This window comes from Cricetulus griseus, chromosome 7 (assembly GCF_003668045.3).
Source record: "Cricetulus griseus strain 17A/GY chromosome 7, alternate assembly CriGri-PICRH-1.0, whole genome shotgun sequence".
NCBI classification, from domain to species: domain Eukaryota; kingdom Metazoa; phylum Chordata; class Mammalia; order Rodentia; family Cricetidae; genus Cricetulus; species Cricetulus griseus.
Window position 1 is genome coordinate 41,753,919 of NC_048600.1, and position 26,024 is coordinate 41,779,942.

The 26,024-nt window shown below is 49.8% G+C and overlaps 2 protein-coding genes across 12 annotated transcripts in view; both read right to left on the bottom strand.

The window, feature by feature from the left end:
• Window positions 1-283: 283 nt before the first annotated feature.
• Window positions 284-2,666, bottom strand: Nudt16l1 (nudix hydrolase 16 like 1). 2 transcript variants are annotated; one of them, XM_027423978.2, is made up of 3 exons: window positions 1,957-2,665; window positions 1,612-1,872; window positions 284-1,096 (listed from the first exon to the last, which is right to left on the bottom strand). In XM_027423978.2, exons 1-3 carry the CDS (start codon window positions 2,185-2,187, stop codon window positions 875-877), a joined length of 714 nt encoding a protein of 237 aa, XP_027279779.1. In that variant the 5' UTR covers window positions 2,188-2,665; the 3' UTR covers window positions 284-874. The 2 variants fall into 2 exon arrangements, with proteins under 2 accessions (XP_027279779.1, XP_027279780.1); XM_027423979.2 differs by having other exon boundaries at window positions 958-1,096; window positions 1,535-1,872; window positions 1,957-2,666.
• Window positions 2,667-3,434: 768 nt separating this feature from the next.
• Mgrn1 (mahogunin ring finger 1) overlaps window positions 3,435-26,024 on the bottom strand; it is a 53,763-nt gene continuing 31,173 nt past the window's right edge. For 2 of the 10 annotated variants that reach the window (XM_027423984.2, XM_027423985.2), the window contains exons 6-18: window positions 23,719-23,785; window positions 23,372-23,421; window positions 21,219-21,266; window positions 19,914-19,982; window positions 18,485-18,644; window positions 16,301-16,410; window positions 14,539-14,604; window positions 12,866-13,092; window positions 10,527-10,650; window positions 10,178-10,220; window positions 9,043-9,141; window positions 7,078-7,122; window positions 3,435-4,865 (exon numbers count right to left, since the gene is read on the bottom strand). In XM_027423984.2, the coding sequence (XP_027279785.1) occupies window positions 7,082-7,122; window positions 9,043-9,141; window positions 10,178-10,220; window positions 10,527-10,650; window positions 12,866-13,092; window positions 14,539-14,604; window positions 16,301-16,410; window positions 18,485-18,644; window positions 19,914-19,982; window positions 21,219-21,266; window positions 23,372-23,421; window positions 23,719-23,785 (1,104 nt within the window). In that variant the 3' untranslated portion in view covers window positions 3,435-4,865; window positions 7,078-7,081. The remainder of the gene's footprint in view (window positions 4,866-7,077; window positions 7,123-9,042; window positions 9,142-10,177; window positions 10,221-10,526; window positions 10,651-12,865; window positions 13,093-14,538; window positions 14,605-16,300; window positions 16,411-18,484; window positions 18,645-19,913; window positions 19,983-21,218; window positions 21,267-23,371; window positions 23,422-23,718; window positions 23,786-26,024) is intronic. The other 8 variants (XM_027423986.2, XM_027423987.2, XM_027423980.2 and 5 more) reach the window with 5 other exon arrangements.

The window sequence follows — 26,024 nt, forward strand, 5'->3', positions numbered from 1 at the left end:
AACCCATCTATAGCCCCTTCTGATCTCCACATCCCTTGCTCGAAGATCTCTCCTCTGCTTGGTGGCTGTTCTAAGCCCTAAAATCACTATTTCTGGACAGGCTGGAAGTCAGCCAGCAGTGGCATTCCTATTCTGTGGTGGTGCTGTTGTACCTCTGCACATGAAATCTGTGCTTCATTTATGCTACCACCACAAGGTCTGAACTCAAGCTACTAGCCAGATTGGTTGCCCTCAGGGTTCAAGCTGGTCATGTTCTTGGACCCATGCCACCCAGAAGCAAACGTAAGCATCAGAGGAATGGCTTTATTGTCTTCTTGCTTCCTCAATTCCACAGAGTTGAGCCAAAGCCCTGCTGGGGAGAACCAAGTCATGTGGGGCATAGCCACTCTGAAACCAACCCACAGTTCACACACCAAGAAAGAAAAATCTAACAGAAATCCAGCAACAACCCAAATGAACAGCCTATTGCAAGCTGGGCCAAGGGAAGGAGTGATCTAACACGGGTCACCTCCATTGAATGAAATCCCTGACCAGTCCAGGAACCATGTACCATCAAGTCGTTGCCTTGGAAAAGTGGGCTCTACCTGGGTCTCCAGCAGTCACAAACAGACTCACACAGGACAGTCTGAGCCCTGGGATGGGTGACGGCATACTCAGCTTGAAAAGTCAGGCCCAAGCTACCCCACTGAACAACCTGAGAGAGTAGCTAGGTCCCAGGGACTGCTTGGGACAATAAAGATGAACAGCTGCCTGCTTGTCCCTTGCAGTCAGAAAGGGTGCAAAACCAAACAAGCTAGAAGGCACGCTTCTCGGGAATCCCAGGGCCTGTGGGCAGAGACAGCTAAGGGAGGGCAAGAACCGCACAGGAACCTCCTCAGGATGAGGCTGGGAGCAGCTTTTCTAGGGCCTTCTTCTGTTTTTCTGTGGCCGAGGCCAAGGCCTCTGCCAGCTTTTCCGAGGGCATCATGTTGAGTACCTTAAGGGCAAATAGGAGCTGGTACTTGGCAGTGCTGACGAAGGCATTGCTCAGGAAGTTAGGAAAGCCGCCTACTCGATCCTTCTGGGTGTACAGTGGGACGCGTACAAGGCCCAGCACCTGTGGGACAGAGGGTATGGGGTGGGACTGGGCTCTCCTTATAGAGGTAGGACCCTGGCAGAGATGTTTGTCAAAGAGATGGGGAGACCCAGGCAAGGCTGGTAGCAGTAAAGCCTATGAACTCCCCACCCTGTTGGCCAGCACCCATGATACCTTGCCTCACTCCAAATCCCTTAGACCAGAGGATCCACAAACCCCAAAAGCTTTTTACATTACCTCTCAGGAGACAACCCCAAGCCCTACAACCAAGCCTTTTGGGTCTTTCCTCAATTTCCCAAGTAGTTCCTGACATCCCTTTATGCTAGTGATCCCATGCTCCACTCCCAGGATTGACAATGGCAGGCAGCAAGGCAAATGTAAACAGCCCCAGACCCAGAACCCAAGTCTCTCTTCCCACTCAGCATGGCCAGGGTGAGGACCCTGAGGGGCACTTGTTACCACATCGGTGCCTTCTGTGGTGCCAGAGCCAAACCTCAGGAGTGGGGATGGGGGCGGTCCCCAGGCAGTGGTCCCACCTCCAGACCGTGGTCCCGCGAGTGCACTGCACTGATCTCCACAGCATGCAGCTGCTCCAGTGTCAGCTGCCGTGCATATAGATGTGCCACCACGCGTTGTGGACCCTCAGTCAGATGTGAGCTCAGGTAGTCAGCTTCGGTAAGGCGCAGGCCGCCCAAGCCCAGGCCTAGCACCCGGTTCAAGCCGTCCTCTAGCGACCAGAAGCGCCGGTCCACAAAACCCCCGGGGAAGCCCAGCAGCCCGTCGAAGCGCATCTGCATCTGCAAGGTTAAGTCAGATCATGACGTGGGGTCCACAGGGCACCCCAAGCCTGTGTCCGCCCGCTCACCCACCCAGATCCTCACCAGCACTGAAAATCGCATGGGAATACGACCGAAGAGCTGCCCCGGGTTCGCGGCATACAGCATGGCGTGGCACGAGTGGCTCCAGCCGGGCCCCAAGCGCATTGCTTCCTCCCGGCTGATCTGCTTTAGCTCTGGAACCGTCGCGGTCGACATCTTGATACGCTCCAGGCCCACCGCCCAAATGAGCATGCGCGACCCCGCCCACGACACACAGGCCCAATCCACGTGCATCCACGTGCATAGGCCCGCCCCCACCAATCCTGAGAGCCTGAGGTTGAACCCAGAGATGACTGGAGTCCCTGGTGGGAGGGTGGAGTTTGCCACCCTCCAAGCTGCATAGGAGACCTCTCCCACCGACCAGAAAACTACAATTCCCAAGATGCACCGCGTGAAGCCAGGTCATCAGAGGGAGGTACAATGAGCATCAATACGTGCCATCTCTGAGTCCCGGACAACCCTGAGAGGACCACTGCAACTCTCAATTTTCACCTCATCTCTGAGGGTGCAGATTTTCCCGAGCCTCGACCCTGAGCTCGTAGCTCCACCATTTGTCCTATGAAACCACGCCTTTAAAGATTTAAACATCGGACAGAACTAGAAAAACCAAACCTGAGTGAGGTAACCCAAAACTAGAAAGACAAATATAGTACCTACTCCTAAGTGGATACCAGACATAAAGCAAAAGATACCCAGCCTACAATCCACAACCTCAGAGAAGCTAGAACCCTCCTCCAGAAACAGATGGAAGCAGATGCTGAAATCCACAACTAACCATTGGGCCAGGCTCCTGGAGTACAATTGAAGAGAGGGAGGAGCAATAATATGAACAAAGGAGTCAAGACGATGGGGAAACCCACAGAATCAGCTGACCCGAGCTAGTGAGAGATCACTGACTCTGGTCTGACAAATGGGGAACCAGCATTAGACTGCACTAGACTCCCTTAATATAGGTGACAATGGTGTGACTGGGACAATATATGAGGCCACTGGCAGTGGGTCCAAGTTCTGACACTAATGCACAAAGTGACTTAGTAGAGCCCAATCTTTATGGAGAGATACCTTGCCCAGCCTAGACACAGGGTTGTGGGGATGGAGAGATGCCTTGGTCCTGCCTCAACTACATGATGGATCAGACTTAGTAGACTTCCTAGGGGAGACCTTATCCTCTCTGAGGAGCAGATGGGAGGTGGGGGAGGGAGTAGGGGGAGCAGAAGAGGTGGGAGGGAGAACTGAGATTGGAATATAAAAAATAAATTAATGAAAAAGATTTAAGCATGTTCTCCTCTTGACACATGGTTAGTGCTCAGCAGATATCAGAAGAGCTGGGGTGGGTGTAAGAACTGGGACAACCTGCCCAGGAGGCTGAGATTCACCAATTGCTCACGAGAGGTAAGCTACCAGAAAACAGTGTCCTGCCACTACATCAAGGACCAACTGCCTGCCCACAGTGCTGTGCCTGAACAAAGGCACACGTAGAATATTGCTGCATGATTTTATTACTATAAATATACAGTAAAAACAAACCAAAAACTAGCCAATCAGAGCACATCAAATGATAGCACATGTGAATCTGAGACACGTGAGTCTGTAGTCTGCATCCCATCTTTCAAAGTACTGGCAGCAGTACCATGGCCAGAGGCCAGGGTGTTGGCAGGTGAGGGGTGGGCGGGCATGCACATGCTGAAGTGACTGCATGTGTGTTCAGCAGGAGGGGAGATGGATGTGCAGGCAAGGCTCTGCTCACAGGCTCACAGAGACCAGGCCAGCAACTGCGACAAAGGGGCAGAGGCAGAACCAGAGCTCAAGCAACCTAAAAGGGGGCTCCATGCATTGCTACAGGTTGTTACCTAGGTGAGTGTGGCAGGGCACCTCTGTACCCGCTCACCAGGGGAGCCTCACTGCCTAGGCACCTTTGCCCTGGGGCCACCCATGGACACTTTGCCTTAAAGACCAAGTATCACTGGGACCCTGCTTATAGGTGGACTGTGAGAGGAGCCTTAGACAATTAACCAATGAGAAACACAAAAGGACATGTACCCGCCAATGGGTCTGTTATGGGAGTTGCTCAGGCTCTTCCCTGGTGGTGGGGTGGGCAGTGCTGCCCTGCAAGCATGAACATCTCCATCTTGGAGGCATGTGAGGAACCGAGTGAAGCGGGACCTGTGAGGGGGTACTGGATATCAACCACTGCAAATGACTGTGCTGTTCACATATCTGGCCTCCTAGTCTTGCCCGCAGCTGCCCCCAGCTGCCAGAGGCCACTAGTAGGTTGAAGAGCAGAGCAGGAGGGGGCCTGGAGGCTTCAGGGATGGTCACCCATGGACAGGACATACAAAAGGTAGAAGCAGCAGTGACTTCCTGGCTGCCTTGGAGGACACACACAGGACAGGTAGACAGGCACAGTTTCCTTCATCAACTGTAACCTGGGTTGCCCACCTTCCAGAACATCCGAGAGGATGACACTTCACTCCGTGGGTAGATTCTCTTCTGCTGGTTTGCTAAGTGCTCAGAGCATCAGCCTTGGCAGTTGGGAGCCCCTCTAGAGCCTATGGCCCATGGAGAAAGTTGCTGTCCTTCATCTTGTACCATTTACAAATATATAGACCATAGAAAAGGAGGGTGTGTGGAAGAGTAGTCCACTGTGCAATTTGATAAAGGTTCACTATGGCCTCTCAAAGCCCAGTGGCCACATCAGGCGTGCAGACAGGAGAGGCCAGGGTCTCACTGGGCTCCAGGGAAGTCTCCTGGCAATTTTGGGGATACTGAGGGTTCTGTGCTGCCAGCTGAGTCAGGCTCTCAGAGTGGGGTCAGCTCAGTAGCTCCAGGCTCAGAACTAGAGCCACTCAGCAGAGGCCAGGGGGAGCTGGTGGTGCCAAGGCTGTGTGGCGTCTCCATGGAGGTGGACCAACCTGTGTGTGGGGGGAACAGAGTAAGGAAGGGTCATGATGGGCTGCTGGTCACATCTCTGGTCCCATCAACCCAGAGCCTCATGGGGGCAGGACCACCTAGCACCCCCTACCTTGTAACCAGGTACATGCCATCTGGCAGGAATAGCAGATGTGACCTCATAGAAAGATAGGGATCCTTCAGTCCTAGGCAGTGAATTACATCTGTCTCCTATACTGGGACAGATCACCCTTCAGGACCAGGGGGTAGAGTTTCAGGCAAAGGGTAGCTGTGGGCTGTTGGCCCCTGGGTCTCCTGACCTGGACTATCATTCCTGGACCTCAGCAACACAGTTCCTGCCAAGAGCTTTGCAACTGGGTTAGCTGAAGTTCAGCCAACTCTAGCACAGGGAAAGTGAGAACATGGGAACAAAGCACGTTGGTACTTGGGTCATCTGAGCAAGCAGCTCCACTGGAGCAGAAGAGGCCCCAGAGCCTATCTGTCTTCCAGAGGCCTGCTCTGCTTAGTCCCAGATATCAGCTCTGTGGTGCTGTGTGGTGTTATCCCAGGGCAAAGGTTGTTCTCAGAAGCATTGGTGGCACAGACAAATCAGTCCTCCCTCCTTTTTAGGAGCTGTGGCCTCACAAAAGGCAACTTTATGTGGTGCAGTCCCCAGCTGTGACCTAAGTTCTAACTACTCAAGTTCAACCTAAACCCTTCCTCCTATGGAAGTTACAAACAACAACATTTTTGTTTATGGAGCACTGCTCTGGGGGACACTCAAGTCTTGAGAAACCATGAACCCCAACAAAACCAAAGAAGGCCTGGCTCTCTGGCTGATGGGAGAGGGCTGCAGCCTAGAGGTCTAGACACATCCCAGACAGGTTGTGTGAACCTGCCATGGTGCCATCCTTCTGAGGAACCCTGACACAAAAGGTTACTGGCACCTCTGTAAGAACCTTAAGAAAGAGTCCTTGCCTGTAGGCCTAGTTTACAGGGATGCTTCTGTAACCAGAAATCTGGGCCACCTGTGGCCAAGAAGCTACCTATCCAACAGGGCACCAATCCCATTGTTCATTAAGACTGTGTGTGTGCGGTGCAGCAGAAAGTACCAGAGACAAGATGGACATGTTCTCAGTGGCAATGATGTTCTCAAGACAAAAAAACTCAGCAATGCACCAGAGAAAGCTGTATGCCAGATAAGGGGACAGTGACAAGTGAAGGAAGGCATGAAGAATGCCCCCTGGACAGGAAGCAAAGAGGGTTTGTTTGTTTTGAGAGTTTCTTTGTGTAGCCCTGGCTGTCCTGGAACTCTCTCTGTAGACCAGGCTGGCCTGGAACTCAGAGATCTATCTGCCTCTGCCTCCCAAGTTGCTAGGATTAAAGGCATGCGCCACCACACCTAGCATTATTTTTTAATGTATATTTTTATTTTCATTTTATATATGAGTGTTTTGCCTTCACATATCTCTGTATAGAAGTTGCATGCCTGGTGCCCAGAGAGGCCAAAAGATAGTGTCCAATCCTTTGGAACTGGAGTTATAAATGGTTGTGAGCTGCCATGTGGGTGCTGGGAATTTAACCAGAGTATTCTGGAAGAGCAGCCAGTGCTCTTAAACACTGAGCCTTCTCTCCAGCCCCACAAGACACAACAGACCTAGGAGGACATACATGCTCCACAGACAGGAATGTTGATGGGAATGAGTGATCTAGAGTCTCCCATGGCTTGGGCAAATCTGAACTATTGCTTAAAACAACAACCATAGCTGAGGCAGGAGGAATGTATATTTGGGCTACAGAACAAGTTCAAGGCCAGCCTAGGGAATTTAATAAGACCCTGTCTGTCTCCAGGGGCAGGTCTAAAAAACTAAAGAGTCGAGTATGTCCTACCTAGATCCAATCCCCACTACTGAATTTTTGTTTTGAAAAACCACAGTGAGACTACTATGTGCAGCCCCCAGGATGCTGCTCCACATGTTCCTAGGCTCCCTGATCCTCCAATTCCTTCCTCCTATCAGGAACAGCAACTCCAGAGTCACTATTCAAAGGACTCTACATTATTATTTGGAAGAGCCTGGATGAGCACCTGTCCGGATGGGAGACCACCTTGCAGACACAAAGGGGTAGCAGTCATCAGTGGTTTCTGGACTCCAGAAAAAACCCTCAGGGGATTGAGCTTTTCTCTACAGATATACCCAGCCAAGCCACCAGAAATGTGGAGGAAAGGTCACGTACCAGCTTACTCCTCTATACCAACAGAGCAGGACTCAGGACCCAGGGCTGTGCAGAGAGGAGGGAGAGACAGATGGAGCTCAGTTAGCAGAAAGACATAGACTTTAGGGTCAGGGGTAGGAACTGACTATAAACAGACGGCCCACACAATGCCTGCTACAACCAAGAAGTAAGTACAACCAGGACAGATCCTGGACAACTTTCTAGCCAAGAGAGAGATGTGTATGTTGTGAAGGCAGCAGGCATAGTTCCTCTTGTGGCTATGGAAGCCAGGCCCCTGGACCAGGGAGAGCACCAACCAGAGGCACCTACTTTTTCACTAATTCATTGGACGTCCCCATCTCCAGGGGACCTGGGTTCAGTGACTTCAGCAGCATCCAGGAGGAAGTGGTGCCACTGTCAGAAAGTAAAGACACCAGCTGCATGTATGCTCCTCACAAAGATGAAAGATACTCAGCCTTCTCTGACAAGAGCCAGCAGAAAAGACAGTAGGTGCCATCGTGTAAGGAGAGACATGCAGGGATGTACGACTGACACACAAGCCCTTCCCCCACCCACCAGTACCGACACACATCAATGGTAACTCCAACAAGAAGTGCAGAGATAGCAACCTGGCTTCCTGTCACAGAGCAAGCCTGTATAAGGGGTGGTTCTCAGAGAGTGGCTAGGAACCAGAAGCAGTCCCTGTGCAGAACTGGCCAAAGCTGGCTCTTCTCCAACTGTACATGCAGATCTTGCGTCTCCTATAGCTTCTCCAGCTGATTGCCTCCCACTCATTTGGTGGACTTAAATGAGGCCTGAGACCCCTGCCTCTGTGGCCAGTCCTGATGTACTGCAGGCCACACAGGGGATTAAATTATTTTTGCTTGACAGTAAAGGTGTCTTCAAGTCCACCTGCAGGAGCAAAGCTCACACTGGGAACTCAAAAGACCCGGGGACTTTTTCCAACCCCGTGCTTAACCAAATTTACAAGAAAGATAGGTACTTGAGGTGCTTCCAAGGACATACTGGAATTTTGCCCTTTAGGACATGCTGGTTCCAAACATACTTGGCCTATGGGTTTGTTTAGGATAGGTCACAGCGATCCAGTAAGATGAGCCGTAGCTAGTCTCCCACACCCGTTGACCCCTATGGGTCACTTCACATCCAGGAGACAGGGGCAGATGGGAGGCCCTATTCACCAAAGGATGTCACAATCACCCAATAGCAAGTGGCCCTGGACAAGTGAGCAACACTGACCCCAGGGCCAAGCAGGGGGCAAAGGGAGTTTCCCTGACATGTGGGAGTAGCCCATCTCCTTAAGTAGGTGTTTCTAAGAACCAGCCTCAGAAGGTGTAATGGCTGTTTATCAGAATTCCCAAGAGCAGAACAGTTCTACGTTTGAGAGACCCACTTCTATCCCAGAATTGGAGCCTCAAGTGTGAACCCCAAGTATAAAGCTAAGGAGCCTATTCCCACAGAGCACACAGAGGAGGAACTAAGTGACAGCCTGTGGCTGAACCTTTAGAAAAAGAACAGCAAGTCCATGGCCCACTATCTGTGGCCCAAGCTGTGTACCCTCTGAGCTGACTGGGAATGTAGTGATGTACACCTGGGCAGTGGCCTAGGTCACCCACAGGCAAATGTCTCTCTGGCATGGGCCACAAATGGAGAGAGACTGCAGCTCTCAGCAGAGTGAGACTGGCCTCCCTGGGCCCCAGCAGGCAGCAGCCAGAGAAAGAACTTTGTCCTTCTGCAACAGCTTGTACTACCTTCCTCAGGCCAAGTTCACCTAAGGTCTGCAGGAAGTCAGCAGGCAGCCTAAGCCTGGCCTGAGTCCTGCTATGGGAATGAACAGGGTACAGAGTCGGGAGTGATGACCTGGTCCCTGAAGGGTGCAGTAGGTCTCAGACTCCCCTTTCCTTCCTCTACCCTCAGAGATAGAGGTAGGCTCTGCACAAATGTCTACAAAGGACTTGGTGCCGTTACCTGGTAGATAAATGTCGGCAGGAGGGACTTGCTGACTGCAACCATGGTGCTGGGGGCTGCCATCCTGCAGGACATCATCAATAGAGGGCACTCGGCTCCCTGCAGCAGGTAGAGGAGAGAGGTCAGGACACACAGGAACAGATCCTTGGGGTCCATTCTGACCCCATGAACTCCAGGGACAAACTCCAGGGACCACAATAGCAGCATGTGCATGAGGTGGGAAGTTCTGCTTCTTTTATTTCGAACCAATCTGTTAGGTGCCAGGTAGTAGCTGTCTTTTGTTCTTCCTTGAAACTGAGCATACAGGAGTGGCCCCGTTACCCTGAGTGACAGTGGGCTTCAGGGAAAACTTCTGGAGTAGCCCTGAGGACCATGGCTACTCTTACCTCACACAAGTACTCAACAGCTTGTGCCTGCATTCCTGATTCCTCTAGGTGACTTTTCTACCTGGGTAAAGAGCTCTCCGAGTATGGGAGAAGCCTAGGCCCTAGGAGGGAAGCTGAGGTCCTCCCTGCTTGAGACAGAAGATGGAAATACAAGACCAGGCTAGAGGGGCTGAAGACATAGCACACTGCTCTAAGAGAGCAGCATCCCACTCACACCCAGGGCCACAGCCCCCTGCAAGCGGGCCTCACATAGGGGGACCTCTCAGCAGCTGCAATTACACAGGATGGAGAGTGCATCACCATCCTATGGGCCTCATTGCCAGTTAGAGCCATGTCCTAGTCAAGTGGCCTTGGGCATCCCCTAGATGCCAGCCCTGAACTTTACTTTCTGTCTAGCAGTGACATGGTAAGGACTAAGCAGATGCAGGCTTGGGGGGCTTCCAAGAGGGGTGGGGAAACCCATGCCTTCTAAGTTCCCCATTAAGCCCTTCACTATAGAGAGGCAAGGAGACACCAGCTGTCATCAATTCATCCGGAAAAGAGACAGTTAGGCAACTACAAAACACACCAAAGCAAATAACTCCACCTGGGCAGCCCTTCCTGGTCACACATGACATGCTGGCACAATGCCCTTATCACCCCTGCACACTGACCATCCAGGTTCCAAAAGGTAAGAGCTGGGGTCTGTCTCTAACCAGGACCCAAAGCTTACCAAGTGCTTGGGGACAGACCTGGGAGAAGGGGCTCACCTTGATTGAGTGACGGCTCATCCACCTCCTCTGTTCCGAAACTCTAGGAGACAAAGAGGAAAGGCCTCTGGTACAAACATCCTCAGGCCAAATGGGTCAAATTCCTGAGACTACGCTGAGGGCAGTGGGCAGCAGCTGCCACCAAGAACACAAGGATATCACTGGAAGCTAGGCTTCACACATGATCTTGCTTAGAAGTCCTCAAAGTGACTCCACCACAGGACACCTAGCCTACAATCAAGGACACTGACTTGTTTGGCTGTGACATCACAGTGTGGCAGTGCCTAGAGGGCTAATGAGGGCTCAGGATCATCAAGGGAGCCCAGAAAAGACCAGAAGCAAGCCTCACCTCAGGGGAGCTGCTCTCCCTCAATGCAAGCTCCACACCACTTGGTGGGAGAGGAGCGTCCGAGTCCTCCGATAGCTTCTCCTCATCCTCCTCATGGATAGGGGATGATGGAGACCGTAGGGTGCTGGAGACAGGAAGGAAGCAAGATTGTAGGATGGCTAGGTGAGGAATGCAAGCCTACCAAAAGCCATACTGGACCAGTAGCCTTTGCACACATACCTTGAGACATGTGAAAGGGGCCTTTGGGGGAGAGGTGGCATCTCTGCAAAGATTAAAAAAGCAGACCTGCCCGAGGCTCCCAGGCAGAGGTTGTACTTCAGCACAGGTGTGAACAACCAGGAAGGTGGACCAGCCCAACAACCCTCCCATTCCCAAAGATACCAGCACAGGCCTGACAGCCTGACACTAGAAGAGACACATTGAGCCCCAGGCAAACAGCAGAAGGGATTGTGTGTCTCTGGAGTTGCTCTGCCATGTACAGGGACCTGGGCAGCTTGCAAAACACATACCTGTCTTATATTTTTCTCCTTAAGGAGTCAACACAGTAAGACTGGCCAGCCACGCCATGCTAGTCTCCAAGGGAGCAAGACTGACTCTTGGGCACTCAAGAGGACCCTTGTGATATTGAGGATGCTCTGCAGTAGAGCACTAGCCTGGCATGTACATGGACCTTGACAAACTCCAGAAACACACAGATACACAAAACCCACCTCAGACAGAAGACTAATATCTAGGACACATAGAAACTCAAAAAGATGTACTCCAAACACTAAATCATCCAATCATTAAATGAACTCAAGGCAGTTTGCAAAAGAAATATAGCCCACAGTGGTGACACATGCCTATAATCCCAACACTAAGGAGGTAAAGGCAGGAGAATCAGGGCTCCTAGGTCAGCCAGCCTAGGCTGCTTGAGAGCCATCCTAGAAGCAAAAAGAATAAAATTGCCAGGCATGGTGGCATATGCCTTTAATCCTAGCACTTAGGAGGCAGAGACTGGAAGATCTCTGAGTTCAATGCCTGCCTGGTCTACAGAGCTAGTTTCAGGAGAGCCAGGAAACCTGTCTCAAAAAACCCTGTCCCAAAAAATCTAAACAAATAAACACACACACACACACACACACACACACACACACACACACACACACACACACACACAGGTACATGTGTGTGATTGTCATTTGCAGGAAAATCAGTGGAATTAGAGATTATATTAAAGAAAATGAGCCAGACTCAGATTCTCTCATACACAAAACTGAGATTTTAAAATAAGTATATTAACATGTAGAACATGAAAGCAGAAGGGGACAGTGTGGGGAAGAAGAGGCCAAAAGGGGGCAGCTACAATACAGGGTAATAAGATGTATAAGCAATGTGACTATTTAGGGATAGGAAAGGAGCCAGTATGGGGTGTGTAAGAGGTGTATGAGCACAGTAATGATACAGATGTATAAAAATGTCATAGTGAGTACCACCATTTTGTATGCTAGTAAAAATAACATTAGCAGTAAAAAAAAAAAAAAAAAAGGGACAACCTAGCACCCCTCCATGGCCTCTGCATCAGCTCCTGCCTCCAGGTTCCTGTCCTGTTTGAGTTGATGCAGTTAAGATGTGGAAGTGTAAGCCAAATAAACCCTTTTTTCCCCATCTTGCTTTTGGTTAAGGTGTTTTATCACAGCAATAGTAATCCTAAGACACAAGGTGCATCTGCTTCACACCTCAGTGTTGCAGTTTCAACTGTCATTGCTGGTTCCTTGGTGATATGTCTATATGACCAGCTATCAAAAATTTATAGATTCAGCCGGGCAGTAGTGGTGCACGCCTTTAATCCCAGCACTTGGAAGGCAGAGGTAGATGGATCTCTGTGAGTTCGAGGCCAGCATGGTCTACAGAGTGAGTTCCAGGACAGCCAGGACTGTTTCACAGAGAAATCCTGTCTTGAAAAAAACAAACAAAAAACAGAAACAGAAACAAAATCACAGATTCAAATTAGCTCTGTAGGCAAGGATATGGCATCGGTCTGCACAATTTACTGACAGCAAGCAGCTGGTGTGCTTTGGGCCTTGGGGGCACTGGGAGTCTCAGCCCAGCCCCTTTCCTAATGGACTATTCTGCTCAATGTTGCTGGCTGTCATCAACTATACAGAGTCTGACCTGCTGCTGGACCTTTTGAGTCCCAGTGATGAAGAAACAAAACACATCATAAAGTTCTGTAGAACAACAGAGAAACCTTGCAAGTCTTGCATGCACACATCAGCAGATCTTCCCTCTCACTCTTACACACATCCTCTTTCACTCAATGTGACGACACACTTCACAGAGGGAGAGACTGGCCTTACCTGTCTGGAGACTTGCTCTGTGGCTTGCCCTTCTGTAGGCCACTTTCTATGATTCGATCAAGTCCAACAAGAGGACAGCTGGCCTGGGACAGACCATCCGAGATGCCTGAGTAGGTGACTTCCTCATAGAGGGGGGCTGATGGGATAGCCGGGGAGACAGCCCGTAGACCATTGAGTGCCTCAAGCAAGGAGATGGGCTCATAGCCAGGCGGGACACTGTCAGAACTCTGTGGGGACAAAAATCAATGAGGAGGGCCCAGCCAGGCTCCTGTCTACAGTCATGAAGTCCCAGAAATGGGATATTCTCCTCCCCAGACCTGCTTTGCTGTGTCTTCTTCATGCTACCTTCTAGGGATTTAATCCCCATCTCTTGTCAAAAGCTATCCTGAAGAGTGTAAACTATCCTATTCAGGAGTCCCTCAGCCACCAGTTCCAGCACATACCCCAACACCCAGATGTCCACAATGATTAGCAAGGTCTGCAAAAGCCTTTGTCCCCATCATTGCCAAGCCCTTACATGGCTTGCTGTTCCCAGCTTGCAGGAGTGGAAAGTGTGAGGGGTTAGTGACAGCAAGAGAACTCAGGAGCAGGCAGAGCAGAGCCATGCCAGAGGCAAGAGAACATTGCCAGTGCTGCCCTGGACCAGGGCAAGTATGGCCTCGGGGGACCTCAAGCAGGGTGGCAGTGGGAATATGGATGGGTACTAGCTACAACAGCCCCTCATTAGCAATAAATGGATTTGGCAGGGGTAAAGGAGAAGGAATGTGCCCAGCTTCCAGAGAAGAGCAGCCAGGCCACAGAGTGCTGTGGAAGGATTGTGCTATATTGCTCCCATAGGCTCTCACAAATCAAGTAGAGGGGCAGTGCTCATAAGTGCTTCCTACAGGAAGCTCTGGCCTGCCACCCTCAGCAGTGTGGATAACAGGATTGGGGGGGGGGGCGTGTCACTCCTGGAGAACGTGGTGTGCACCAGACCAGTGTTGGATCTTTGTACTCTGGATAACTCTCACCTATCCCCATCTGCCTTCAACTTAAAGGTGAACAATTGCCCCAACTCCCACACCTGTCACAAAGGACAAACCTAGCTGCTTCCCAAGCTTCTTCCCTCAGCTACACTAGCTTTCAACGGGCTCTCACAGGGCCAGTGAAACTCCAGGAAAAGGTCTGGCCTGGCTGCTACTGATTTTGCTCTCCTTTGTCTGGTCCCTGGGGTGCAGGGAAAACGTCAGAAAACCAGAGTCCTCGGCCCAAAGAGCCAAACTTCAAGGGACAGCCAGCCAGGGATGCAAGATGAACAAGCATGCAGGAGATGCCATGTGCAAAAAGGAGCAGCAGTATCAGTTCCACCTTCAACACCCATTCCACTGCCAGCAAGAAAAAAAGGGAAACAGGGCACTCAGAAGCCATGGCGAGCAAAGCTGGCGAGAAGGGCAGTGCCTGAGGTTGGCTACCACCTGGCACCAACAACAAAGACCTGGCTTTGCGCCAACAGACCTTTAGCTTTGCTTGTTCCACAAAACTCCCTTCCTGGGCAGGGACACCGGGACTAGGGAGAGCGGATTTGACAAAGTGTGTTAAACATATTAGCCTGGGTTAAAATGACCTCCCACAATTGTTGGTTTAAAAATAAGGGTCTGGGGCAAAAACAGAGCTATATGACCAAACACACTTACTGTTTCCCTTTTAGGTTTCTTGCTGGCCAGGGAGGCAGGGTGCGACTTTGTTTTTTTAAAGGGACACTGTCAAAATAAAAATCACATGTTTTACAACTTCTACCTCCACATGGCATGGGGATTGGTGGGGCGAGGCGGGCCTCTGGTTTACTGCCCTCCATGCATGCCCAGGAATTCTAAAATTATGGTTGATCTTAAGACCACACTCAACACAAGAAAAATTCTTCATCAGGGCCCTGTGCAGGCTGTCTGCACATATATAACCAGTTCCTGCAGCATGTCCCACTCAGAGGGGAACCTGACCTCGATCTAACCTATTTATGGTCTGGGTCTCCCCAGAGCAAGAGGTCTTGGCCAAGGTGACATGAGAGTGACTGGGCCTTCAGCCTCACCATTACCTTAAAGACTCCCTGGAGACCTAAGTTGGGTACTTCACAGAACTGGTGGCAGAGAATAAGAACCCACTTAGGTACTCAGAATCCTGCAAAAGGCAGGTGGCTCCCAGGGCAGACTAGAGCTTCTGGCTCATTACCAATCAAGGTTACACCCACCCCGTAACTTGCTCACTCAGGATAAGAGGACAAACAGGAAGGGACCCATCTGACCTTCAGCCACCAGGACAAACCAACAACAAGCCCAGCACTGTCAAGCACTGGTGGGTCCCTCCACAACACTCAGAGCCTCTCCTTCACCAGGTGGCCCCACCTCAGAGCCATTTCTCCTGCAACCAGCAAGCACATGGTTGATGAGTGTATTGCTCTTCAACTAAAACCTACACAGTATGCTAGAAGGCAGAAGTGTTTCAGGGGCCCTAGCGTGTGTGGCAGTGGGACAACCCATTGGAGTGGGGATGCTACACCTCTAGTCCAGGTACCTGAATGCAAACTGGTTTTTGAAAGAAAGGCCAACAATCTACATTTCATGGAATACTTCTAGGCTTTTAAATGTTGGCCTGGGTCAGGTGCAGTGGCACACACCATTAATCTCAGCACTCAGGAGGCAGAGACAGGCAGATATGAGTTTAAGACCAGCCTGTTCTACAGAGTAAGTTCCAGAACAGCCAGAGCTACACAGAGAAACCCTATCTCAGAACACAACAAAACAAAAATATTGGCCCAGTTTGCAGAAGTGTACTGTGAGAGTACATCACACCTGCTGAGCTTGCTGACTGTAAATAAAGCAGGCCTTCCAGGAACAAAGGCTATGCCGCCTGTATGTCCAGGCAATAGGGCTTTTTGTTCTTTCTTCCTAAAGTGGAGACAAGGCCTTCAAAACCTAGCATAGCGGTCCCTGCAGCAGATGCTCATCAGACCCCAAGAAGGCCTAGGCCCAGACTGAGCTCTCCCTCACTCCCCAACTGCCTCAGCTTTTCCTGCAGACTCCCACCTATTTCTAGGCACCTCTCTCCCCATCTCTGAGCACTTCTGTGAGCCTCATCTCTTACTTATGTCTTGCTCTTTAGGTTCTTTAATTGACAAGACCTTCCTGGTCTGCCTGACGCAAGGTCTACCTAGGCAGGCATTCAGTCTATAAAAGGAGCCTCCAGGCTGAGGCTGAAGCCAGCCCACAGGCAGTAACATACAGGTGGTCCCTCAGAGTGCGCTGCCTAAAGCAACAGTGGAGATGGGGCAAACACTCAGCAGAGCTCAGAGGAGGTCCTCCCCTTGCCCAGCAGAGCCTGGTCCCTGATTAAATGCTCACAGGCTGCTGTAGGGCCATGCCTGCCTAGTAGGCAAACTAAAGGAGGAGGAAAGGCACTTACAGAGTGCTCATCATGGTCCACACTCTGGGCCAAAACAGGGCTGAAAGAAATGGGAGACAGGGCCCCTGGCTTCTTCCGAACAGCCCGGATCTGCAGGAGCGCTCGGAATGCTGTGGCAGAAAGAAAGAGAGACATGTGAACAAGGACAGTGTCTTCAAAAGCATGGACGGACGGACGGACACTCAAGACAGACTGTGGACACTGCCGCTCACAGTGCCCAAGAACAAGGAACATGTTTCCAAATCAGAGGCAGAAGGGATCCTTAACAAATGGAGTCCTGGACAGTTTCTAAGGGGCAGTTTCTAAAAGACCAACAGCTGTTTAAAGACTACTCTATTCAAGTCACAATGGCTGTGGCCACCACTCACACCAGTAGGCTGAAACAGTGGGGACCAGAGATCTCCATACTACAGGCTCCTGCCTGTGAGCTCTTCAGAAGGCAGAACAGGAGCAGGGAAGTACACTGTCTACCACAGAGACAACTGGGGCAGACACTGGTTATGTAGCAGAAAGGACAGATTAGGACAAAGGGATCTCCTAGGGCCAATTCTGCCCACACGAGTGGCCCAACAGGAAACAGGATTACATTCCTAAGACATAGTGAGTGGAGGTGAAGCCCATGAATCTATGACAAATGTGCCATAAATCAGGATCGAATAAGATATGCCATCAGCCTACACCCTGGCGCTGAGGAATCAGAGAAAGCCATCACATCTGCATTTCTCAGTACAATCCCCATTTTCTACAAAGAACAGGCCAGTGACACCAGCTTCCATTTCTACCTCCTATTTGAGGACCCCAACTTGAAGCCATGCCACACAGGAAGATCTCAGAGGCCCAGTGGCAGGTCCTGGTACCTGTAGTAAGTTCTAGGGCCCTTTCTTTCCATTCTTCCAACCTTAGCCCTACACAAAGCTGTTATCCTGACTATAACCCATCACTCCTATGCTTTGTCCCACAGTTTCCCATCTGCTTCCAGCACTGGACACAAAAACACAGGGCCTGTATGCCCTGTTCATCTGGGGTTCCTGTAACAGCCTCACTTCTCCACAACCACCCATACTTGGTTATACAGCAACCAGGCGAGGAAGGGCATGCAGCGCGGGGTGGAACTGGGATTCATGGCTCTGTATTTGTACTCTAGCCTAGGACACACACTTGCTCCAGCCCTACTCTGACCTCTGGGTCCCACCAACACACTCTGAGACTGCCCCAGGAGGCCAGGACAAGCTGGGGACATTGGTGCTCAGCTTCACTAGTCACCACTTCACACAGGCTGAGGCCTGCAGTGAAGTCTTGGGACATCCTAAGCAGCATCCTGTGTGTACTCAGGCTGGTAGGCTCACAATGGGACAGTACTGAAAGGAAAGCTCTGAAAAGATGGCACACTCTGGTCATCCTGTTCACTGGGGACCACCCATATAAGAACACTACCTTTGTCACATGTGGGCACCAAAGCCTGCAAAAATCCAAGCTGGCACTGTCTGCTTCCCTTGCAAAAGGTGCTATGAACTGCCCATGTCAGCCCACCTGTGGTCCCCTGTCCTACCTCAAATGGGTCTTCCCCTGGACATTGGGAGACCCAGACCAGGTACTATATTGTCCCTGTCTGTATATGCAACCTGTCCTATGACCCAATGGAACTGCCACAATGCAAACTCACACATTACATGAACACATATCCAACTCTTAGGGGACTACCAACATGGCATGCTGCTTTCAGGTGGTGGGATCAAGATCAGAAGCCAAAACCCCACAATTTCTGAATGAAGAAACCATTTCTGACACTTTACTTGCCATGACCTTGGGTGAGTTTCCTCACAGTCTATAATGTGACAGACAACCTGATCACTACCTACTGACTTCCCACCCAGCACAATGTTCTGCTTTTGACTCACTTTAAGATTTTCAAAAATAGTTCCTATGTAACCATGACAACAGATTTTGTTCAGAGCTTAATCTGCCTGGTTCAAATGTTACCAAACATCTGCCCTGGAGCACTTCTATGTATTCCTTCTAATATTTCCCTGTCCTGGAGGCAGAAGGATCAACATCATGCCTGTGTGACAAACTCATGGAGTTTCCATTTCTCATACAATAGGGAGAGTGGTCCCCAGACTGCCTGGAGTAGGCAGCCCTAATTCTCCTGCGTCCTTCACAAACAGAGTCCTGGGTAATGCTCACGCAGCCGGCAGATGGGGCAGTTGTTGGCCTGGTACCGCAACGTGTCAGCACAGGAAGTGCAGAGGCACAGGTGGCGGCAGGGCAGGATCAACGTGTCCCTCAGGTCTGATAGGCACACGACACATTCACTGCTGTTGTCACTGTTTTCGTCATCGGAAGGCTGTGGAGACAACGGCCAGTGTGTCAGTGGCTTCATAAGAGCCTAAGAGTAGACCTGATGCTGCCTTGAGCATGCCCACCCGTGTTTATGTGTACCACCATTCCCAGGGACTGTATAGCAAAGGGAGTAGGGGGGTTCAGGAACACACACAAGGGGGGTGGGGCACCAGGCTCACATGGAGGGGAGAAGACTTGCCTCCCCCAAACCCAAGCATGATAACTCTTTCTGGTATAAGAAGCAGAGAAAGGAAGGACAGCACAGAACCACGTGTCTTTATAATAACTGGGACTGTCTATTCAGCCAAAATCACTGAGCAGATCTAACTTGGAAAGACTTTAATTTATATCAGCTTTCAGAAACTACACCAGGACCTGGAAAGCAAGTGAGCAAATATCTTAAAACATCAATTGGGCTAATTGAACCTGCTTGTTTATTGGAACACTGACATATTTAACCATCTTTGCACTGTCTGGGGCTGCTTCTAAGCTATGGCTTCAGAACCAAGTAGCTGCCACAGAAACCAGATGGCTAACCCAGAACACCTTTAATCCCAGCACTTGGGAGGCAGAGACAAGCAAATCTCTTTGAGCTTGAGGCCAGCCTGTGTACAGAGTGAATTCCAGGGCCAGAACAACACAGTGAGACCCTGTTGTGAAAAACAAACAAATAGTCCACAGATGGCTCATGAAGCTAAAAATATTATCTGACAATTTAGTGATTTAAACAACATGCTGGTCAACTTTGGTGGGGGGGGGACACGACAAAACATTTCAAAACTTCTGTGTTCTGCTATAGTTGGAGGTGTATGAACTGTCCCTCTAAAAGGCTTTTGGATTGGAGGCTCTAAAACCCAGCTATTAAGAGAGGCTCCAGGAACTTTAGGAAGGAGGACCTACCCAGGGGAAGTAATAGCAGGTTCTTCAGGGGGCAGGGAGCTTCTGTTTCCTAGCTGCCATGACATGAGCTACCCTGCTTCACCTCACTTTCCCTGCCATGGTGGAGTGACACTTGTAAAACTGTGAGCTGAATAAATCATTCTCATTTGAATTGCTGCTTCTCAGGTAGTTAGTCAGTCAGAGACAAACAAAAAAAGAGATTAAGGAAAGAAGATGGAGTCTGGGGTTCTGGACCTCAAGGGAAAGGCCTCCTTCCCATTAAAGTTTGTGGGCCCTGGGTCAGGCTTGGAAAACCTCAGCACATCACTAGTGAGTGGGCTTCTAAAAGGCAGTTAGAAGCCTGGAGTCCAGTTAGCTACCCACAAGGACACACCTTGGTCTCTTGGTTGTTCTTATTCTCAATGCCGTAGATCTCCTGCAACAGGTAGCTGACACGATCCACCTAGAGAGCAGAAAGATGTGCTAGGGTCTGGTCAGTCTCCACTAGTGGGCATCTCTGTACCTAGATCACCTCCCAAGGCTCAGGTTCCACAGAAAGTGTGGCTGAGAAATCTGTGATACCTGTTGAACCCCTCTCCTCCTGAAGAAGGGCAAACTTCAGGAACAAGAGGCAGGAAACCCTGCCCTGTGCTGAGTTCAGCAAGCAACACAGGGAGCAGGGAATGAAAGCAATGGTCCTATCTATTCATCCCAGAAGGCCTGGCTCCAAGCTGCTCACAATTATCACCACTACCAGAGAACAAATACTTTGGACCCACTCTGTCACCCACGGGAGGGCCAGAGCTGCTGTCTGTAGGCAGCAGACAGCAAGCCATTAAACTGTTCTTTCCACAAGACATGAAAGCAACATATGGTCCGAGACACAAAACCAATAACTTCTGACCAAAAGACCTCATGCTGACCTGTCCTGTCAGCATGAGCCATAGCATCCCTCAAGAAAGCCAGGATCTTACTAGCTGGCTTTCAGGAAACAAGTGTCCCAACCCCTGGCGAGGTCTTCTGCCCAACTAGTATCACCAGGGTCTGAACCTGCCAGGGTTCACTCTCTCTCTCTCCTTTAAAGGCTAACAAACACACTGTAACTTTAAGCAGGTCTCAGGCACTTAGGTAGCTACACACAAAACAACTGTTCACCATGGCCTTAGAACACAGGCTCTTGCCTGTCAATCAGTCTCAAATGGTTCTAGTTAGGCATCCCACTAAATTCTTATATTGCTCAAGTAGGCTACAGAATGTGTGAATCCCAAGAGAAGCTTTCCCAGTCTCCCCTGTACCCTGGAACACCTCCCCTCTTGAGTGCTCTTTGCCCAGAGCTTCTTTATTTCCAGTAATCTGTAAGCACAAGACAGATGCCATCATTCTGTTTCCTGTTTTTCCTTACCTTCTCTGCCCACTCATTTAGCAAATACACACCAAAAACTAACTGCATTCCATACACCATGGTTCAAACTGGGCAGGACTCAGGAACCTGCTCTGGTTGCTATAGCACAGGGTAGCTATACAACCCATGCACACAAAACACAGATCCCAATATCTGAGAGCATTTAAGGGGGCAGACTCAGGCAAGCAGCTCCTACATGGCCAGAAAGAACAGCCCATGTAGTCTGAGCATGGGTTCACAACTGCATTATGTGTGTGTGTTTTTGCAACGGAAGGGCCCACAACATCCGGCACTTACAATTTGCTTCTGCTTTAATGGCTTCACAGAGAAACTGCCATCGACATGCTGCAGAGAAGAGACACAGTTAATCTCAAACTAGCCCTTCCAAGCAAGCACTCTTGCCCAGCCAGGTGAGGGCCAACCTACATTCATGGCTGAAAATAAGAAAAGGCGAAGATAAGAAGCCAGGCCACAATGTCTTCACCTATGGCCTCATGCCTGCCTTCTACTATACCTGGAGCACCTTCTTCAACCATTCCCATAAAACCCACTTATCCTGAGTGGTCCCCAATATGCACAAATTGAAGCCTCTCAGCTACATTCTAATACTGGCTAGCAACTTCCATGTACCCAGAAGCAGTACTTATGTAGCAAGAGTGAATACCCAAAAGTTCTTGGGCTTGGCTTAATCACGAAGATGACACAAGCTCACACCCAGAGAGCTAAAATATAAAAACAAAATGGAATAGAACCAATGTGTTTAATGCTATTCAGAGAAACAGATTGCTCAGATTTGGAAAAGCTTATTAAGGTATTAGAGCTGAGCCAGGGGTTGGTGGAGCACGCCTTTAGTCCCAGCACTCGGGAGGCAGAGGCAGGTGGATCTCTGTGAGTTCGAGGCCAGCCTGGTCTACAGAGCGAGTTCCAGGACAGCCTCCAAAGCAATACAGAGAAACCTTGTCTTGAGAGAGAGAAAAAAAGTATTAGAGCTGAGATTTTTGCAATTAGTGTTATACTTTGAGACAACCAAGACCAGCAATCAGGATTGTCCAGTAAAGTTGATAGGCACTTATGGAAATTTCTAGAATGTGGTACTACAAAAACAAGGCAGTTTTCCACTGATCTCTAAGTTGCAAGCACTGAATCGAATGCCTGCTGGGGACAGTCCATTTGCCTCACCAGATCCCAACAAGCATTTCTCCCAACAAGACCCAAACATGGGGTGCTCAAGAAGTGGCTGGCCTCTGTCCAGCATACCCATATCACCTGTACTTCTGGCCCCAGAAAAGCATTCTAGGCTTATTTGCAGAACAGATGAGCACAGCTGTGCAGACCACCAGAGTAGTCCAGAGACCTGGGTCACAGTTGGAAAGGGCTCTACACTGAAGGCACACCTTGGTGAAGAACACCAAGTCAGCAGGACTCAAGATGACTCAGTGGGAAACAAGTAATCCCAGGCCATTTTTGGTGGGGTCCTTGTCACCTGGGCTAAAGAATGAAGAAGCTATGTCTTAGCTGTGGTGCTGAGGAATAGCAAAGGGCCTGAGGGATGTGGAGTCTCTGAAGGCATTATCAAGCAGGCATGTAACACCCAAATCTCTGAGATGTTAGGATGTGCGCGCACGTGCGCACGTACAGATACAGATACAGATACAGATACACATACACATACAATACACATACACACACACCCCTCCCTGAGGCTGCTCTAGCAGGTGGCAAACTCTCACCCATCCAACCATCCCTACTGTGAGATGACATATGAAAGGCCACTTCTGACCTGGCACAAGTAAGAACTGCTCAGCGGGGTCAGGAAAGGTCTCCCATGGGGATGAAGCCTGCCCAGCCCTATCTGGACTGCAGGCTGCAGCCAACAGGAGGTGCAAAAAGGAGCAAATCATAAGTGAGCCAGAGCCGGGCGGTGGTGGCACACACCTTTGATTGCGGCACTTGGGAGGCAGAGGCAGGCGGATCTCTGTGAGTTCAAGACCAGCCTGGTCTACAAGAGCTAGTTCCAGGACAGCCTCCAAAGCCACAGAGAAACCCTGTCTGGAAAAACAAGAAAAAACAAACAAACAAAAAAAGTGAGCCAGACATACATACTAGGTACAGCCAGTGCTGGGCAGCACATGAGGATACTGAACCTGGTGGGAAGCTGTGTTGGCTGGAGAAGGGAAAGTTAGTCTGTGGCACGGGTCTCCATGCGGGCATACTAGCCTGTGCTGTCAGGTTCTTAAGGTTCCTATGGGGCTGGCCTCAGTCTAGAACATTCTGCCTCACCACTCTAAAAACTCCTTTAATAACCCCCAAGAGGATGTTCAACCTCAGGACCAGTATCTTGGGAACTAAGACTCATCATTTAGCCCCTGCACCAAGCCCTGACTACCATACTCAGACCACACCCTCCCCCAGATACTAGGTTACCGGGTGGTGGCTAGGATGGCACTTACCTTCTCAAAGGCAGCCAAGAGCACATGAGCATGGCCTGTCACTTCCACAACTGAAGCAGGGAAAGACAAGAGAGGAGAGGCCAAAGTAAGGTCATGGCTGGGATGCTCACCCTTCCTCTGCAGGCATGATTTCTAGGTGCCACAACCAGTGGCATAGCCCAGAGTCCACTCCTGTTCTTGCCCTCATCTCACCCTCCTCTTCTGTCATGAGAAGGGCTGTGGGCTGTGATGGACACCCTCCATTTCCAGAAGAGGCCTTTTGATTACTCACAGAGAAGGAAGCCACTTCCTCCCCACAGGTCACACATACTTGAAAAGGAAGATGAGGAAAGACCAACAACACTCACCATCTCCTTCATCCACTACAGCCTGTATGACTACTGGAAACACACCCCGATCCAGGTCAAAGTTCAGCTGAGGACAGGAGGCAAAAATGGTCAGGCTTATGGACATCAAGTAGTAAGTTGGTTAGCTCAAACTGGAGCAGAGAGATGGAATCAAGGACACTCAGTGACACTAAACCATGTAGACCAACTCTCCAAATAGAAACTCCTTGCAAGAGGTATTAAGCCCCCATTCCCTCCTCTCTGTCCTTGACAACCACTCATCTGCTTTCCATAGCAGTAAGTGTTCCTATAATGAATCATTTAGTGTTCACCTAGCTTTTTTAAATAATGTGTTTAAATTTGTGTTATGTGCGTTGGTGTGAGGGTGTCAGATCCCCTGGAACTGGAGTCACAGACAGTTGTGAGCTGTCATATGGATGCGGATGCTGTATACCTAGCTTTTTTCACTGAGCATGCTTTCCGATTTCAGTAGAACCCCATTCCTTTTTACGGCTACATAGTTATTCTAGAGGGTAGGTAAGCCACACTGTTGTTGATCCATGGGCTGTTTCTACATTGTGACCACTGTGAACAATGTTATTATGTATCTGTTTAGCCTCTGTCATCCAGTCTCCTGAGTACATACCTTCCAAGTTTTGGGTTAAATTTGCTATGCAATTTGGGGAAAAGACGGAATGACAGTGAGACTCCTAGGTTCATTGTTCCCTTTCTCAAGTCAGCAGCTGCCATTCTTCCACTGAATGAGAAACCCCAGACCTGGTTCCATCTTCACGAACTCCCCTGGCCCTCACACCCTGCACCCTGCTAGCAGAGCAGTACTCTGGGATTCACCTGATCCCCATCCGCTGGGGCTACTCCCTGTAAACGCTCTCAGTTCCTGTTTCTTCCTGTCACTAGACTGTCCTCTGTCCCCAACTCCCTGACAGAAACTGTAGAAGATAAAATTCAGCCTACCCAGTCTCCAGAATCCTCCTGGGGTCTCAGGGAAACAGTAGGCATTTCCATTTATTCTCACTAAGGAGTTACTCAAGGAATGGTCAAGGGGCCAGGTATGGTAATGCACATTTATAATTCTAACTCAGGAAGCAGAGGCAGAGGGTGGTAAGCTCAGCAGTGAGGCCCTGTCTCAAACAATGGTGGTATACACCCAGGCAGGAGGATCTCTGTGAGTTCAAAGTTAACCTGGTCTACCTTGTGAGTTCTAGGCCAGTCAGAGATACACACTTGACAATGTCTCAAAAAAAGAAAGAAAAGAGAAGAAAAGAAAAGACCTTATAAACTCTATGAACATACTAAAAACCACAGAACCCTTAAAATGGGCAAGCCATGGCATGTGAATCACAGCACAATTAAGTTAAAAGCAAAACCAAGCCAGGTGGTGATGGCACACACCTTTAATCTCAGTACTCGGGAGGCAGAGGCAGGCAGATCTCTGTGAGTTTGAGACCAGCCTGGTCTACCGAGCGAATTCTGGAACAGCCAGGGCTACAGAGAGACCATGTCTCAAAAAAGTTATCAACACAGGGAATTTACCACTGCAAATATGGTGAGAAGGAAGTCAAAACACTACAAAAAAAAAAAAAAAAAAAAAAAAAAAACCTTTCAGGAGCAGATGGTTATTTGAATGAGAACACCCCCCCTCCCACTCCCAGGGTCATACAGTTGAATGCTTGGTCCCATTAGTGAAACTCTTTAGGAAGGATTAGGAGGTGTGGTCTTGTTGGAGGAGGTGTGTCACTGGGGGGGTGGGCTTTGAGGTTTAAAAAGCCAACCCCCTCCGGGTCTCTTTCTGCCTGCAACTTTTGGCAAGATGTTAACTCTAAGCTACTACCCCAGTGGCATGACTGCTGACACCACACTCTGCACTGTGATGGTCAAAGACTCACCCTCTGAGACTGTAAGCAAGCCCACAATTAAATGCTTCCTTTAAAAGCTGCATTGGTGTCTGGCAGTAGTGGTGCACACCTTTAATCCCAGCACTTGGGAGGCAGAGTTTAAGGCTCTCTTGGTCTACAGAGTAAGTTCCAGACAACCAGGGCTACACAGAGAAATTCTGTCTCAAAAAACAAAACGAATAAACAAAAAGTTGCATTAGTTATGGCATTTCAGCACAGTGCAGGAATGGAGGCACACACAAGACTTCAGGCTTCCAATCCAGTGCTGTGATCATTCACTGTGAACAAGCCTCAACCTGAGCCTCAGTTTCTTATCTCTAGAGGAACAGAAGCCAATCCTTTTTGTTTGTTTGTTTGTTTTTGTTTTTCCAGACAGAGTTTCTCTGTGGCTTTGGAGGCTGTCCTGGAACT

Coding starts and splice junctions, on each gene's coding strand:
- Nudt16l1 (XM_027423978.2), bottom strand. CDS start 2,187: ATGCACGTGGATTGGGCCTGTGTGTCGTGGGCGGGGTCGCGCATGCTC. Junction 1,873..1,956: donor CCATGCGATTTTCAGTGCTG/GTGAGGATCTGG, acceptor TTAACCTTGCAG/ATGCAGATGCGCTTCGACGG. Junction 1,097..1,611: donor CGCGGGACCACGGTCTGGAG/GTGGGACCACTG, acceptor TCTGTCCCACAG/GTGCTGGGCCTTGTACGCGT.